Source organism: Peromyscus eremicus, chromosome 14, assembly GCF_949786415.1.
Source record: "Peromyscus eremicus chromosome 14, PerEre_H2_v1, whole genome shotgun sequence".
Taxonomy (NCBI): domain Eukaryota; kingdom Metazoa; phylum Chordata; class Mammalia; order Rodentia; family Cricetidae; genus Peromyscus; species Peromyscus eremicus.
In genome coordinates this window covers 3835757-3851997 of record NC_081430.1, presented here as the reverse complement: position 1 = coordinate 3851997, position 16241 = coordinate 3835757, and the positions used below count along the sequence as shown (strand labels likewise).

General features: G+C 39.6%; 1 protein-coding gene across 1 annotated transcript; it reads right to left on the bottom strand.

Annotated features, from left to right (window-relative positions):
* Nucleotides 1–424: 424 nt before the first annotated feature.
* On the bottom strand, nt 425–15646 carry Polr1f (RNA polymerase I subunit F). Its single transcript, XM_059279106.1, has 4 exons — nt 15388–15646; nt 11417–11558; nt 4010–4218; nt 425–3469 (listed from the first exon to the last, which is right to left on the bottom strand). Exons 1-4 carry the CDS (start codon nt 15630–15632, stop codon nt 3082–3084), a joined length of 984 nt encoding a protein of 327 aa, XP_059135089.1. The 5' UTR covers nt 15633–15646; the 3' UTR covers nt 425–3081.
* Between the last annotated feature and the right edge of the window lie 595 nt (nt 15647–16241).

Here is a 16241-nt window from a genome sequence, read left to right as displayed (position 1 = left end):
ATAAAACAAACAAACCCAATAGAATATCATACAGCATAATGTATACTTCCAAAATGAGCCTTGGGTAAAAAGTTCAAAGGTAGAATTTCAGTAATAAGTTTCCTTATGGAAACTTAGAGGATATATACAAGAAAAATTGGAACATTTTAGGGTCAAATATTTCAATTACTAATGCTGGAAATTAAATATAGAGTATTTAACTTATGAAGCCCAGGGAAGTTAAAGGGGGGAGGGGATATAAGATTTAGTAAAGAAGAATAAACAACAGAACAAAAACAAACTCATGGCAAATAAAGTCAACAGCACTTTGAGGCTAAGGAATATACAGTTGTTTTGGCACAGCTGGTCAGATGTGCTAATATAGGAAATCAGAAACAAGAACCAATTAGGACACTTTTAAAAAATCATATTTAATGAGAGCAAAACATGAAACAAATTCCATAAAAGACCTATGGACGGCTATAATGAGAAAAATGTAATGCCACTGCACAAAGCAAGTTAAAATGATTAGGAAAAACCAATCATTTTATAGAACTGTATTGTCAGTAGACTGACAACTCGTCCTCTAAGTAACTGCTATGCAACACAAGGACCTCGACTTGATCCCCAGCACTCACAGAAAAAAGGCTGGCAGCTGCACATACCCATAATCCCAGCAACTGGGAATATAGGGACAGGAAGATCCCTGGAGCTCACTGGCCAGCCTGCCTAGCTGGATCTGTGAGCTCAAGATACAGTGAGATCATCTCAAACACTAAGCAGGAGACTGAGAAAGACACCCAATGTTAACCCCTGGCTTCAGCATGCATCACATACAGGAACACACAAAGCACAAAGACGTCTACACGGTACAGGTAGGTTCTTTGCTCACACACATCAAGGTCTAGCTGAGTATTTAACTCCAGGACCTGGAACAAGGTGTTCTGCTGTGAGTCATTCTTGCCCCTGCCAGAACTCAGTTGTGGATGTAAGACCATTTTCCTGCTGTCTCTTGGCTCTTAGCTCCCACCCTTGGGTTACAGGATCCCCTTCATCTAGAGTCATGGAGATTCTCTCATCAAGTTTTTATTATGCCTGTATTTCTCCCAATTCTTCTTTTGCTACTAGATATGGAAAATTTGGATTTTAAAGGGCTACTGTGATTAGGCTATACCCACTTAGATCCCTGGTGTAATATAACAATCATGCAGAGAAAAATCTTTACTCATGAGGATGAGGACAATAAGTCCTAGGGGTCACCACTTCTTCTAACAAGCAAATTCTTTTCAAACTCAAGAGTATCATTTGAGGCAAAATAAAAATAATGTGGGAATTTAGTTATTTTTGCTAATCGGTAACGTACTTTTTTCATCAATAGCATAAACTTTGACATGTTTTCTTGGTATATATGAAGGCTTGAATTATGTGACTTAAAATTAATTATCTGTGTCAAACATAATTATAATTATATATACAGCCCCTAAAATATGAAGGAAACATTTACTGAACATTTTCTGGATATGTTACATCAAATCCGAACAGTAAAACTTATTTCAATCCCTTTTCAACTTACATATTCATCTAAATAGCATTGTCAAAAGAAAGGTAATGTGAGCCTCATGTACAATTTTTATTTGGAAACAGGCTAAAATTAGTATTTTACTTAAATCACCATAGCAAAAATGTTAAGCAAAAAAGTACCAAAAATGTTAAAATTTCCCCAATATAAATACCAAGACATTTTACAATCTTTGTTTTTTTGTACTTCTTTAAAATCTCCCGTTTTATACTGATTGACAACCCGTGTCAATCTGGAAGAGTCATAGAGAGAGACGGTTTGGACCTTCCCTCCAGTTATCTGGAGCTCCCCTCCTCCGTCTGCACACTTCAGTTGCTCCCATTTCTTAGACTCTATACCAGATTCAATCAAGAAACAGTTGGCAAAATTTACTCTTTATCAAACATTAATATTCACACTGTATCTGCTACTCAGTCAGGGACAACAGCAGTAACTGACATGGAGAGTCAACCCTACCCCTGTGTATGTACAGATACTAAATAAAGAGTGGTCAACATTTTCTTCATAGTATTTACTACATAGTATTTACTTCATAGTATTTACTAGCCTTTTAATAGTTCCTTAATTATGCTGTGTGCACACAAATGTTTCTCCCATGTTGCTTAATGGAGGAAGAATTACATCTCTTGATTGACTTTATATCCTTGTTCCTCAATAAAATACATTATAGACATTAAAGTCTGTAAATGCATGGCTATGGATTATGAGCCTCAATCAGCTTACCCTTTCATAACCATCTTCTGGTTAGTTACAACATATTCCACACTTTTATCAATAAATGCAATAATGGTTGTCTCTTCCTCAAAGCAATTCTAGTAGCCTAACCCTAATCATTAAAAACTTACTGGAAATTTTCAATTAGTAAGAACCACATTATCCTATCTTCATCTTGCTCATGATCCATACATAACAAAATGAAGACTGTAGAGACATGAGGTAAAAGTTAACAGCCCTTCCCATTACAGTCTCAGGGTTAGAGAAAACACATACACACACACACACACACACACACACACACACACTTCTAGGAGAAGAAAATGAGTTTCCCACCTACCATACATTCAACAGTAACAGCCACAGGGTACATAAGAGTTCTAGATATTCTTTAGCTATACATATTCAGTAAAATAGAAATACTGTTTAAGGGAAATTTAAAACTAGTAAATGCACTGAGCTTTAAAAAAAAAATCATGTTCCAACTAAAGACATATTTTTATTATCAGAAAAAAATTGAAAGTATTATAAAGTTCTCTGGCAAATATTGAGAATGTAAAATTTTATGTAGAATGTTAACATCTGACACAGGATTGAAAGCAGTTGTTAACATTTTACACTGTATATAATAAAATGATACTTAATAATCCTGGTTTATTTGAAATTTACACAGTCACTTGTATGATTTCAGTACAAAACCCTCCAATTACTAATCAAGTGTCTGTGCACTTCCCACATATCTCAGCATGTCCTGCCTTTCCCAACATCTATCCATCGATATGTAAGTATGTCAACAACAGAAAAGACCGTCACTGCCTCTTCTTAGGTGACGCGACATCAATGTCTTCAGTGTGTTTCCTTTTCTTTTTTTTCTTCTTATGGTCACTTTGGTAGCCACTGGAGTCACTGGCTTGGAAAACAGGGTCCTGATCCTCCTGGTCCCTTTTCTTCTTCTTTTTCTTCTTCTTAGGCTCTTCTTCACAGAGGACATTCACAGAATCACCACATAGTAGGTCTGTTCCTTCCTCTGGAGTGACATCTGCACAATTTGATAGCTCTGTGACACCATCAACTGCTGCATATGCTTCTGTGTCTTTCTTCTTCTTCTTTTTCTTCTTCTTTGAAGTTTTTTCAGCAACCTCTTCAATGCCAACTTCTGTTACATCTTCAGAAACTACAGAGCTCTTAAGTTGCAAACTGTAAACAAGCAGATTTTAAAAATATTAACAGCAATAAGCAAAATGACAGGAAAAATGAAGTCAAGACAATTTCAATAGACTATGTTTTTTGCACAACAAAGGTATATAAGGTAGTCAGCGTGGCTCTAATTCCACATGTTCTATCTTGTTATTACTCAGGCCACAGAAATATCTACAAGTTGTCAACGTCAAGCTCAACAGTAAAATTATCTACTAGTTTTTGATCTTTGTGTTTTCTCCTGATAGCAGGCTGGCCTCCAACTCAGGATTCTCCTGTCCAAGCCTTCAGAATGCTGGGAATTCTGGCACATGCTACTATACCTGGCCCAAATTTAACAACAACAAACAAACAAACAAACAAACATTATTTTTTTTTCTTTTATTATACTTTTATAGAAGCTCAAACACAGCTTCAAACTTTGGAGTTGGTTAAGAAAACCCTAGATATTAACATTAAATCCAGGCTAATTAACTAAACCAGGGACATTTGATGAAGAAAAAGTATTTACTTCTGGTATTTCAATCATCGTACACTAACCTTGCGGCATTCAGTTTTCCTCGAATGCAGAACACTCCAGCAGAATCTGAATCTAAGCGGAATACATCAAATTCTAGTTCATCACCTACATTTATCTCCAAGGTCTGCCATTCCTCATACGACATCTGCTCAGGCTTAGGGACAGAGGCGTTAAAACACCCATGTACGACACAGCCAATATGACTAGAAGATACTTTATTAACTGTACCCTGTAAAGGAAAGAAAAGAAACACCATCAAGAGAGAGTCAACTTTATAATCCTGAAACTCACCTTCAAAAGAGAAAGTATCAGATTAATGGCATGTTTTTATATCAAAAACGTTTACAAAAAAAAATCTAACTTGTCATGTCATAGCAAAGCACAATTTTAGAAAACTTAGAAACTTTAAACTGTATTAAATAATTACATTGTCTACTATAAATGGATAAGCAACAACTAAGTCAGTCCTGCTATCACAACAAGGCAAGAAGCATATGCAACTGGGTACAGATTAATATTTCTATAGACAGACTGAATTCCAAAGCTCACAATTACATATTCTACTAATTCAAATTAATATGATATAAACAGTTCTATTAGGAGATAGTTTACTCTTTACCAACCTGGAACACCAAGTCTTGGCTAAGTCAGAAAAACTTAAAAGTATTATGTGATTTTAAGACTTAAAAATGAAGGCTTTCCATGAAATTCAGTTTTTACTCTAATTCAGGAATCAACACGCACAAAGTATAAGAATGAAAACCTTGCTGGGCTGTGATGGCGCGTGCCTTTAATCCCAGTACTTGGGAGGCCTCTGCAGGCAGATCTCTGTGAGTTCGAGGCCAGCCTGAGCTACAGAGTGAGTTCCAGGAGAGGTGCAGAACTACACAGAGAAACCCTGCCTCGAAAAATTAAAAAAAAAAAAAATCTAAAAGATGCATTTTCTGAAACACAGAACATAAAATAATGTGGCCATGCATACAATACAAACTGTTACAGAATGTGACCAAATATGAAGCTTCCTTATCTGTCATGACTAGGTGTCCGATGGTCCCACCCTTAACTTCTGATGCTCTCTAAACAAAATAAACTATGGTACAGCCACAAAATGCAAACTGAGATATTTATTTTTTCAGCATGGGGGGCGGGGGAGAGAACAAGGTATCAAGGTTTAGACACAGAAGAAAGAATCTTAAATGCACACTGCTGAATGAGGACGCCAATCTGTAAGGAATACTTGCTCCTGGAGTAAGTATCTGATATGGGCTGCTAAGACAGCTTAGTCAGCACAGGTACTTGCTCCCCAGCCTGACGACCTGAATTTGATCCCCAGGACCCGGGTGGTCAAAGGAGCTAACTGACTCTGCATGTTGTACTGACTTCCGTGTGCACGCTATGGCACTTGCACACTGAAGCACGTGCAAGCACACACAACAAATGGGTGTAATTAAAAAAGTACCTAGCATCTTAGAAAAGGCAAAACTGTAGACAGGAAAAAGATCAATGGCTGTCAAGAACTGCTGGGAACAGTGAGAATTAGGAGGCACTGCACAGGGAAACTTCAGATAGTACAGTATGTTTGTGAAAACCTACAAGACTGAAACATTTCATTGTACAGGGAAGCGCCACAAGCAAGAAGATGAACAACCTAAAATAACTTCAGGAAGTCCCTGAAACTGATGAGATTCACTGGGTCTCTCCCTCCCAAGAGTAAACAATAAAGGTTGCTGAGAATCATTCCCAAACATGCTAAGCTGCAAAGACAACTCAGACAAGGCAAACTGTAATGAAGACTGAGATCTGGAAGAAGTAGAAAGCAGATGAGCTGCCTGGAAGACATTAAGACCAATTAAGGTGCTTGGAAAAGACACTCTCCAATTCTTGAGCTCCTTGCAGTCTATGCAGTGTGCTCCAGGCTCCCAGGTTGTGAGCTGTCATCTGTGCTGTGGTAGACTTTGGTGACACAGCTGAATGAGTCATTTCTGCTCCTGTAACTCCTCACCCATGTTCCTGTAAGTAACCCCAATAATACTCATTGGTTCACCAAGTTGGACTTGAGTGATATCCATACTTTGGTCTATCATGGGCTTCCTATTTGGAGTGAGTAGACATGTGTGTTGCATCTCCCTAGGAAAAGTCTTGTCAAACAACAGCATGGACAAGACCTGCATAAGCCCAAGCTAGACAAAATCCCAGCTCGGAAGAGGGGTGATGGGCACAAAGTCCCACTCCAGATAAGGAGACATTGGCATTTGATTGCTCCTGGAGAGAGAAAGTCAGTTTTCTTTAACAGTGAAATACCTAGTATACCAACTACACTCAAAGGCAGGCCCCATGTCCAGGGGGGTCAGCCAACACAAACTGAATTTAAAAAAAGAGAGAAACATGAAGTTGGGTAGGGGAGATGAGGAGGAGCTGGGAGGAGTTAGAGGAGTGGAATGAATACAACACATTACATAGTGAACATTCGCAAGAAAAGCTGTTTGGACAAAAGGGTCTACCGCATGATACACAGCAGCTCCCAGTGCCACTAGATGAATGGACAGGCAAAGATGGAGGAGCAAAGTGGGCGTTTTTGTTGTTTTTTGTTTTGTTGTTTTATTTTATTTGCTTGTTTGGTTGGTTTTGTTGTTGTTGGATTGTTTTAATTGAAATTGACTTCTTATTTGTATTTTTATTTATTATTTATTCTTTTTTCTTCTTTTTAAAAAATCTTTATCTTATTTTTATTATTTGTTAGTTTGTACTGTATGTATGGCCACATTATTTTATGTTCTGTGTTTCAGTAAAGAGGGGCTGGAGGGAGGGCTCAGTGGTTAAGAGCACTGGCTACTCTTTCAGGCACCTGAGTTTGATTCCCAGCACTCACACAGCAGCTGACAACCATCTGTAACTCCAGTCTCAAGGCATCTGAGGCCCTCTTCTGACCTCTGCAGACACTATATGCACATGGTGCACAGACATACACACAGGCAAAACACTCAGGTAAGTAAAAGGTAGTGTGTCAAAGAGCAGCTGTCATTACAACGTTAGACACAAAAGAGAAATAACAGGATCAAAAGGGACCAATACAGTACTCTATCAATCTGTAGAGATAAACAAAAGAAGGAATCAACTAAGAGTATTTAAAACTGAATATAGAAGCAAATAAAAAGAACCATATGGAAACCTATTGCTCTGTAAGCCAATTAAGTGTGTGCATATTCTTTTTCTTTGAGGAGTCTTAATAGAAGCACTCTGAATGGGGGCAAGCAGTGCTTCCCCCAGAAGATGAAAGGTTATTAAAGGAAAATCTCAGAGCCAAGTATGAGACGTTTCCCTAAGAGTCAGTGGTCAGGGAGGACCCAGTGATTCCCAAAACAACAGAGAACACTGCCACTGCTGTCGGCTGCCCACCAGAGCTAGATGGTAAGACCCTGTCGCCTAAGATGCAACGGACTTTGGTTACAGGACACAGAGAAATCAAACTGGAACTGATCTCAAAACTTCTTTGCTGGCTAGATTTCACGGTGTCAGAGCTGATGTGGGGAGCATCATCAATAGTCTTACCCAGTTAGTGGACTCTGCATGCTACAACTCTGACCCACCAGGCAGATCCAAGAGTGGCAAGAGTGCCATGGGAGTGACCACCTTTTATCTTCTAGAATCTGAGACCTGCTCCACAGGAGGGAATTAATGTCCGTATTGTAAACCTGGTCAAGCCTATGGCTTGGGAGGTCCTAGGTCCTAGGGAGGAACTTGCATACTAATAATATTTCTCAGAATCTTAGAAAATAGAACAAATCAAATCCAAAATCAGAAGGAAAATGATGATAAAGACCAGAGTAGAACTGGTTCTTAGAAAAGGTAAACAAGATTGGTAAAACTGTAACTGGGAATTGGGGCAGAGGCAAATAAAAGTGAAAAACAAAATTACATTCCAACTGTTACTACAGTAAAAAATGAAAAGACTGTTAGAGATTATTTCTAAATAAACATTGTATGTTAGCATATTGGAAAATCTAAAAGAAATGAACAAATTTCTGGACACGTATGAACCAAAAGTCCCTTGGAATAGACCCATAATAATGACACTGAACTGGTAATAAAAAAAGTCCTCTATACAGAAGTAAGAACTACCACCAGTGCTTCTCAAGCTTTGCTGTATAAATGAAAAGGTAGGAGGTACTCATTCTGTGTATATTACCTTATTACCAAAACTTGAAAATGATACAAAATGAAAGCTAGTAATTCAGTTTCCTGGTAAACACAGACTGAAAAATCCCTTAGATTAACTGTAATTGAAGGTAAGAGTGTTATCAAAAACTCATGTAACATGGTCAAGTTAACCAGTTTTATTACAGGGACTTAAGAATTATATGGTATACACAAACCAGTCAAATATAATTATACAAATAGAATGAAGGATTAAAATCATATTATCATCTTAAGAGATGAAGAAACAGCATTTGATAATTTTCAACATTCCTTCATGATAAAAAGCCCTTAAGAAGTTAGAAAGACACAATAAAGACCTATGCTTGTCAATTCACAGCCAACAACACACTGGAAGGGGGAACAGCACTTCCTATTAAACCTGAAATAATACAAGTGTATCCATTCTCACTGCCCTCCTTCATACAGTAGTAGAAACCAGCCAGAGCAAGGAGGCGCTACAATGAAACAGAAGGCCTGTAAACAGACATTTCCTGTCCCAACCGCCTGTTCCAAATACCCTGCTCCCAAATACCCTGCTCCAAATACCTGGCGGCTGCTTCCCAAACTACCACACAAGCATATATGAATTATAAATGCTCAGGCTTATTACTAACCAGCTCTTACATTTTAAGTTAACCCATATTCCTTATTTACGCTCTCCCACATGGAGGTACCTTTATTAACATGGCACATTCATCTCCTGCTCCCTCTGCATCTAGCTGGTGATTCCTTGACTCGATCCTTCTCCTTCCCATCATCCTTAGTTTGGTCACCCTACCTAAACTTCCTGCCTGGCTACTAGTCAATCAGTGTTTTATTAAACCAAATCAAATGTCAAATCTTTACAGTGTATAAGATAATTCCACATCAGCACACCTACAGGAAAGTCTCAATTATCCCCATGTGTAGGCAAGGGATAATTCAATACATAGAAAAACCTAACGCCTCCACAAAATTTTAGAACTGATAAATGAATTCAGTTAAGAAGCACATATAAAAAGAAACACAAAAATCAGTAGCTTTTCTATATAGTACAATAAATTTGCTGAAAAAAATAAAATTAACCCTATTCACAATAGCCCCACACAAAAATAAACTACTCAGTGATAAACTTCACTAAGGAGATGTAAAGAAAAACCCACTGAAAGAAAGCAAAGACAACAACAAAAAGGCCCCCTAAGTTCCTGTCTGGAAGACCCGATACTGTCACAATGACCACACTGCTAGAAGCAATCTACAGTCTGATATCAAATGACTAACAATGTTCTGCACAGAATTAGAAAACAAAATCCTTAACTCATACAGACACACAAAAGACAAAGAACAGCTAAAGCAATCCTTAGAAAGGAGGAACAAAGCTGATAAAACAATATTCTAGTCACATTTCAGAACACAAGAAACTATAGTATGATAGTGTCATGAAAACAGATACACAGTCTGATGGAAAACAGAACCATAAAATAAACTCAGGCACTGCGGCCAGCTAGTTTTACCAAGGTGTCAAAAACAGCCTTTCCAAATGGTTCTGGCAAAACTGGATCAACAACTGCACAAAAAACAACTCAACATGGGTGAAGAAAGACCTTAATGCCACATACAAAACTCTGACTTCCCAAGAAAACAGAAGAAATGTGTCAGACAGAAATAAAGACAGTGACTGTTCTGGACAGGACAACCAAAGCACACAAAAAAGGCAAAAACACTTAAAATAACTGTAATTGAAGTGATTATATAAAACTAAAATATTTCTGCACAGCAAAGGAAACAGCCAGGAGTTAAAGAGACAGCATGCATGATAGGAGAAATGTTTGCCAGTTGTTCATATGACAGAGAGTCAATATCCAGAATATAAAGAACAAAGAACTAAAAAGTAAGTCAATTAAAAATAGGCAAATGGTTGATTAGCCACACCCCAAAAGAAGCAGAGACAGTCAATAAACACATGGGAAACACAAATCACAATTTCAGTGAGATATCTGCAATAACTAATCTTCCCTGTCAAAACTTGACAGGATTTAGAATTAACCTCGTAGACTGTGGGGCACTACTGGGTGTGTTTATGAGACCGTTTCCAAAAAATATTAACAAAGCTACAAAAAAACAGCCCTGGATAGGAGCAGACCCAGGGCCAGGGCCCAGGGAGAATAAGAGGAGAAAAGCAGAAATCAAGTTAGGTTCTAGTACTCCTTTCTCTGTTTCTTGGCCCAGCAGGATGAAAACTTCTGTGCTCTGTGCCTCTTTGCCAAGTAAAGTAGGAGCCAAACAAAATCTTTCCTTCCTCAAGCTGTTTCTGTCAAGTATTTTGTTATAACAACAAGAAAACGACTCAATACTCTACCTACAACAGTGAGTAACAACAAAAATTACATGCTGGAGAGTGTGAGAGAAAAGAACTCATACAAGCTCCTGGTATGAATGTAAATGAACAGACATGGGAAGCAGGATGTAAGTTTCTAAAAACAAAAGGTAGTGCTACCATATGATTGTAACAATCCAAGAGAAATAAAATCAACACAGAACAGAAATGCCTGTATACCCACGGTTTACATGGCACTATTCACAATAGCTAAGATACAGAATCAATCCACAAGTCTGTCAAGAATGAATGAATAATTAGTTTGTGTACATAGCACAATACTGTGTGATACACATACATATCCATAGTGTTGGAGCCCACAGAGGTTTCCTGGGGAGATCTGAGCTTGCTTTACCCAGCAACACTGCATAAGAGGATGACTGGGCCACGGGCCGAGGTACCAAGTGTTTGGAAGGGTGTACACTTGGCTATATCTAGAAGTCTTTTGCCCCTCCCCTTGGCATTGCTATAAAAAGCCCTTTTGAACAAAGTTCTGGGCTGTTGGATATTGATCCAGGTCCTCCTGAAGCTATCCTGTGTTTCTGTCTTTCTTCTACTGGGCTAGGCCCATCACTCTATCTTCAAGTTCCTTATTCCTCTCTCCTCCTCGTAGGAGCTCTGTAAAAGGTGGGGGCTGGTCCCCACACCGCAGAAGAAGAAGCCCTGCGATTTGGAGTGCATCGTGTTAAGAGACATAAACCAGACATCAAAAGACAAGTACAGATTCTCTTCTATGTGGAAAGTAAAATTCATTTTAAAAATCAACCTGGAAGTAGAATAGTGATTACTAGGGAGTAGGAAAGGTGATAGGTCAGGGTAGGAGCACATACAGAGAAAATTATATCAAGAAAGTAAGAAAAAATGATGTACATACCATTAACTTCTGCCCTGGTTCAGGGCAGAAAATAACAAAATCTGCTTCAATGTTAAGATGAATGTGTCCTTGATCATCATAAATATCTCCCAGTTCACCCACAACTCTGATGTTATCATATGCAATAGGGACACCTAAAAGGCTGTTTAAAACAAACAAACAAAAAAAGATATTGTTAATCCTTTTTAAAGATAATCATACTGGAGCTGGGCAGTGGTGGCACACGGCAGAGGTAGGCGGATCTCCAAGTTCAAGGCCAGCCTGGTCAATAGAGTTAGTTACAGGACAAGCCAGGGTTATACAAAGAAACCCTGTCTCAAAAAAAAAGATAATCATACTGATCTACTATATCTCCCTGATATACCAGCCATTCCCAAAACATAATGCATCACCCAGTCTTATAGGTTATAGGCTAGCTAACAATAGCAGATTTTAGCAATAACACTTTACAAAAAAAAAATTCCTATGTCTTAGTTAAGTTAAAGTGACCATCAACATGGGTCTTCAGAACTATGCACTGGCAATTAACTGATACTTCCTTATATGCTACCTCTGTGAATCAACCACTAGGAGAAATCATGGGACTAGGCAAGGAAAACATCTAGGTACTTGTATGAGTGACTACAGGAAATTCTGACATTATCTACCACACAGATACTTCAAAAGCCAGGAAAGAAAGTCTGCTATGTACAGAATAGTTCTGTATTTGTGCAAGCAGCCTTTATGCACAACTCTTGAATAAGGGACAAACCTGTTTATAAATTGCTGGGGACAGAATTTACATTTAAAAATAAATATATCAACATAAAGTCATCTGTCAACTTTGCATGCTCTTAACATACTAAAAAATTGCTGAGAATTGAATAATACTTAAATCCAACAAGACTGTTTTGTGGGACTTTTCATCAAAGCACAGATAACTGTAGATACAGCATGTTCATCTGAGCTCTAAATGCAAAATGCCTGGATCAATGCTCATTTTGTGATTACAACACTTATCCAGCAATTCATATGTGTAAGTGCAGAAGCATCTAACTTCTCCAGTCTTCCCAGGCAGTTATGCTTGATGTCGTGTAATGACACAGTTTATGAGGCTGGAACACCATGTAAAACTTTTAATTATGTAGGTTGTATTAATCTTTAAATTTCATTTCAGCATAGTGAACAATATTTTCATAACAGTAAAGAAAACATTACAAATTATTGCTTCTAAGGAGATGCTAAGTCCCACAGGGTTCAACAACACTGAAGATTGTTATGACCACTGAAAGGCTAAAAGAATTTGTGTAAACCCATAAAACCTTTGGGAACTACCTAGAATATCTTACCAAAAGTCATACATTCAAAGAAAGACACCCTAACACTATATATCTTTTTCTCTTTTCTCTTTTAATAAAGAGAAACAAAACAAAACAAAATCTTGAGTAGTTATCCGGTCCACATGGCAATCTCACCTAGGACATATGGGGACAACTAAATCACGTTGAAGGGACATATAGTTTGAGCATTTAAGACTTCGTTGGGACTACTATGAGAGAATGCACTTGACGTCTTTAAATAACCCAAGGATGCCAAATGGAAAAGAATGGGCTTTGTTTTGTTTCATTTCCCCCACAAATGGCCTCTTACAGGTTCAACTTAAAAGTTACAATGTGATTTCAGAAAACCACTTACTTTCTCTAAGAGAATAGTCCAAAGTTGAAATGGGATACCTTTTTAGAAAAATCCTGCCACCGAGAAAGAAAGGAAAGTCGGTCAGACAGGAAACGCTGCTGAGATGACTTAAGCAAGCATGGGAGCCTGGGTCTCTCTCTCTCTCCTCTTAATTTAAAGAGGACACAGACCAACTGACGCTATGGGACTGCCCACAAGTCTGAAAACATAAACTATACATGATAAATGGCTAATTAATATTATAATACAATTCCCAATTTTTCAATGTTTTGTCCCTTCCTTGCTTTATTAATACTCTTAACTAATACTCGAATAATACTGGAACCTAATCTGCACTGAAAAAAATAGGTTTCTTTTAGCACACCTTGTTAGTAACAAGGAAGGGGGTATCCAGATAAATTTAAGAGTATATTCTATTCTACATGGCTGCATTATCCAACTCTGTTACAGAAATTATCAGTTTCTCACCTGGAATAATAGCTTCCATTATACATTTCTAGATTAATTTTCCTCTAATGGATGAAATGACGGGTTAGAATACTATGTAACATAACTGCCTGTGTTTTCATATTTAATGATCACCTTGTATATTCTTAAGTCTTTCAAACCCTCTAATCGTTCTCCTTAGATAATTACAAAAATTGCTAACTGATCATTGTCTACTGCCTCATCCTATTTAAACTATCATCTAATTCAAAATTGTTTCTTAAATTGCAGATCTGGCCATGTCTCAGGGACTCTCAAGGGAGTGCCAAGTCTCAGCTGGAGGCTAATAAGTGAGTGGATAAAGCAATAACTGTGTTTTAAGAATCAAAAACATGGGACTAGAGAGATGGTTCAATAGTCAAGAGCACTTGCTACTCCTGCAAAGGACCCAGGTTCCATTCCCAGCAACTATCCATAGTTTCAATTTCTGAAGATCTGATACCTTCCTCTGAGGGCTCCAGGCATGCACATGGTACATATATAAACATGTAGGCAAAACACTCATGCACACAAATAAATCGAATAGAAAAAAAAGAACAGTAACAAAATAAAACAATAATAAAAACAAACAAACAGATAAAGGCAGAGGGGGAGGAATATAACAGCCACCTTCTGAGTCACTCGTCTTGGACACTTTACTTAGGAATCCAACAGCACTCAATGCGTTCCCCCCAACAAAACTTCACCGCAGTTACACGTTACTTACAGTCCTCTGGTCTGAGTACACTAGCTTCTGTTTACACCACTCACTGGCTGGAATGCTACTACCATCTAACTACCATCCTACTGTGCTGTTCTCAAGAGTTACAGTATCTAACTTCACTTCTCTCCATATAACTTAATTTAGGTCTGTCAAATTTAACAGTTCTCTGGATTTGGCTTACATTTATATCCCCACAAGAGCTCAAAGCTCCTTGAAAGTAGGGTCCTACTTTTACTTGTCTTTCTATCCAACTCCCTAAGACATAACAGACACACAGGTATGTAATAGAAGTAATAACAGCTTTAGATAATTTGCCTAAGAACAGTCACCACGGAAATCCCTACAACTCTGAAGTTTCACAGAATTACTGAAGGACAATGTCGTCTCAGGAACCCATATTCCTCAGTCTTAGAGCTTCGCCTCCTTTTGCACCAAATTAGTTAGTTGTGCATCATCACAAGGGGCATTATCACTTCCCCTTGAAATTCTGAGACTTAATTCTGAGACTTTTCTTCAAGTTACTCTTGAGTATCTCCATATAAATACACTAGTTTACTTTGTTGCTGTCTAGAGAACCGAATAAACTGTTCCTACAAAGAAAACTAGGCAAAAGGTGATATTCATCATGCATCCCCAATTGGACCCTAGAGAAGAAAACCTCGAGAAATTACCCTAAGCACAACAAATCCGCCTATGCTCTGCAACGAAACGACTTAATGTTTATATGCTGTCTTCCAAGGTAGGAGAAAGAATCTAGTACTGACGGCAAAATTTCACTAATAAGGAGAACACACCCGGAAGTGGCTAAATGAAACTTTACAAAGCTCAGCCTATCGAGTCCCTAGACACCGGGCACCCCTCGTCTCCACCCTGGGCTGCTCTCTGCACGGCCGCCGCGGCCGGTCACGCTTGCTGTCAGTTTCATGCCCAGGAGCGGGGCCACCACACTGCGGCCCCGGCGCGGCCCGCGACTGTGGACGCCTGGGGCGAAGGTCCCCAAGCCCGTGCGAGCGTGCTTCGGCGGCGCCGTGGGGTGCGGTGGCCAGGGCCCGTTCCGAGCCCCGTCGGGGCCGCCGGCTCGCGGGAGACGGAGACGCAGCGACCATACCTCTCGGAGTAGCGCAGGAGCTCGGCGTCCAGCTGCTCGCGGATGCCCGTGCGCTTCCTGCTCAGGTAGCGGGGCGACAGGGCGATGTGCCTGCGGTGCGGGGCGGCCACCAGGCAGGAGTAGCGGCTGCTCACCAGCGCACACGCCGCGGCGTAGCTCGGCAGCTCCAGGCAGGGCAGAGCCCCGGCCTGACCCGCCACGGAGGCCGCCTTGGGCCGCGGCGACTCCGCGCAGCCCGCAGCCATGCGGCTCGACCGGCGCTTCGCGGCGCGCACTGCTGACGCCACACCTCTGCCCCGCCTCCGACGCCCGGCTTACATCATCAACCAGCGACCGACCGGCCCGGGGACTTTATCTCTAAGGCTGCAGTATGCAGGTGTGACCAGCAGAGGGCAGCTGCTCTTTCCCAAAGCCAGATACAAGGCGGAGGCCCTGGTACCCATTGAGCATGAAACCCAGAGGCAGATGTAGATCGTTCCTCACTGAGAAGTATGCTGTTAGGAGGAGAAATTTGATTTTCCTGATCTGGGCACTCAGACCTAAAAGGGCAGAGGCCCAATATAGCCTTATTTTTTTTTTTCAGCTCTTCGCTTGTTTTCAATGCTGGGCCAAGCTCTAGTAAGTTAGTATTTTCTTTTTGTGTGTTTTGGCTTTTTTGCTTTTAAACAGCATCTCTCCGTGTAGCTTTAACTGGCTTAAAACTCACTGTGTTTAAAGCCTTTTGAAACTCACAAGCTCGTTTAGTTCTAACTCTTAGAACTCTGCCAGCCTCTGCCTCAGGAGAGCTGGGATAAACTGCATGTGCCACTTTGCCCGGTTAAATATTTGCTTTATCGGATTTAGCATGACTATTA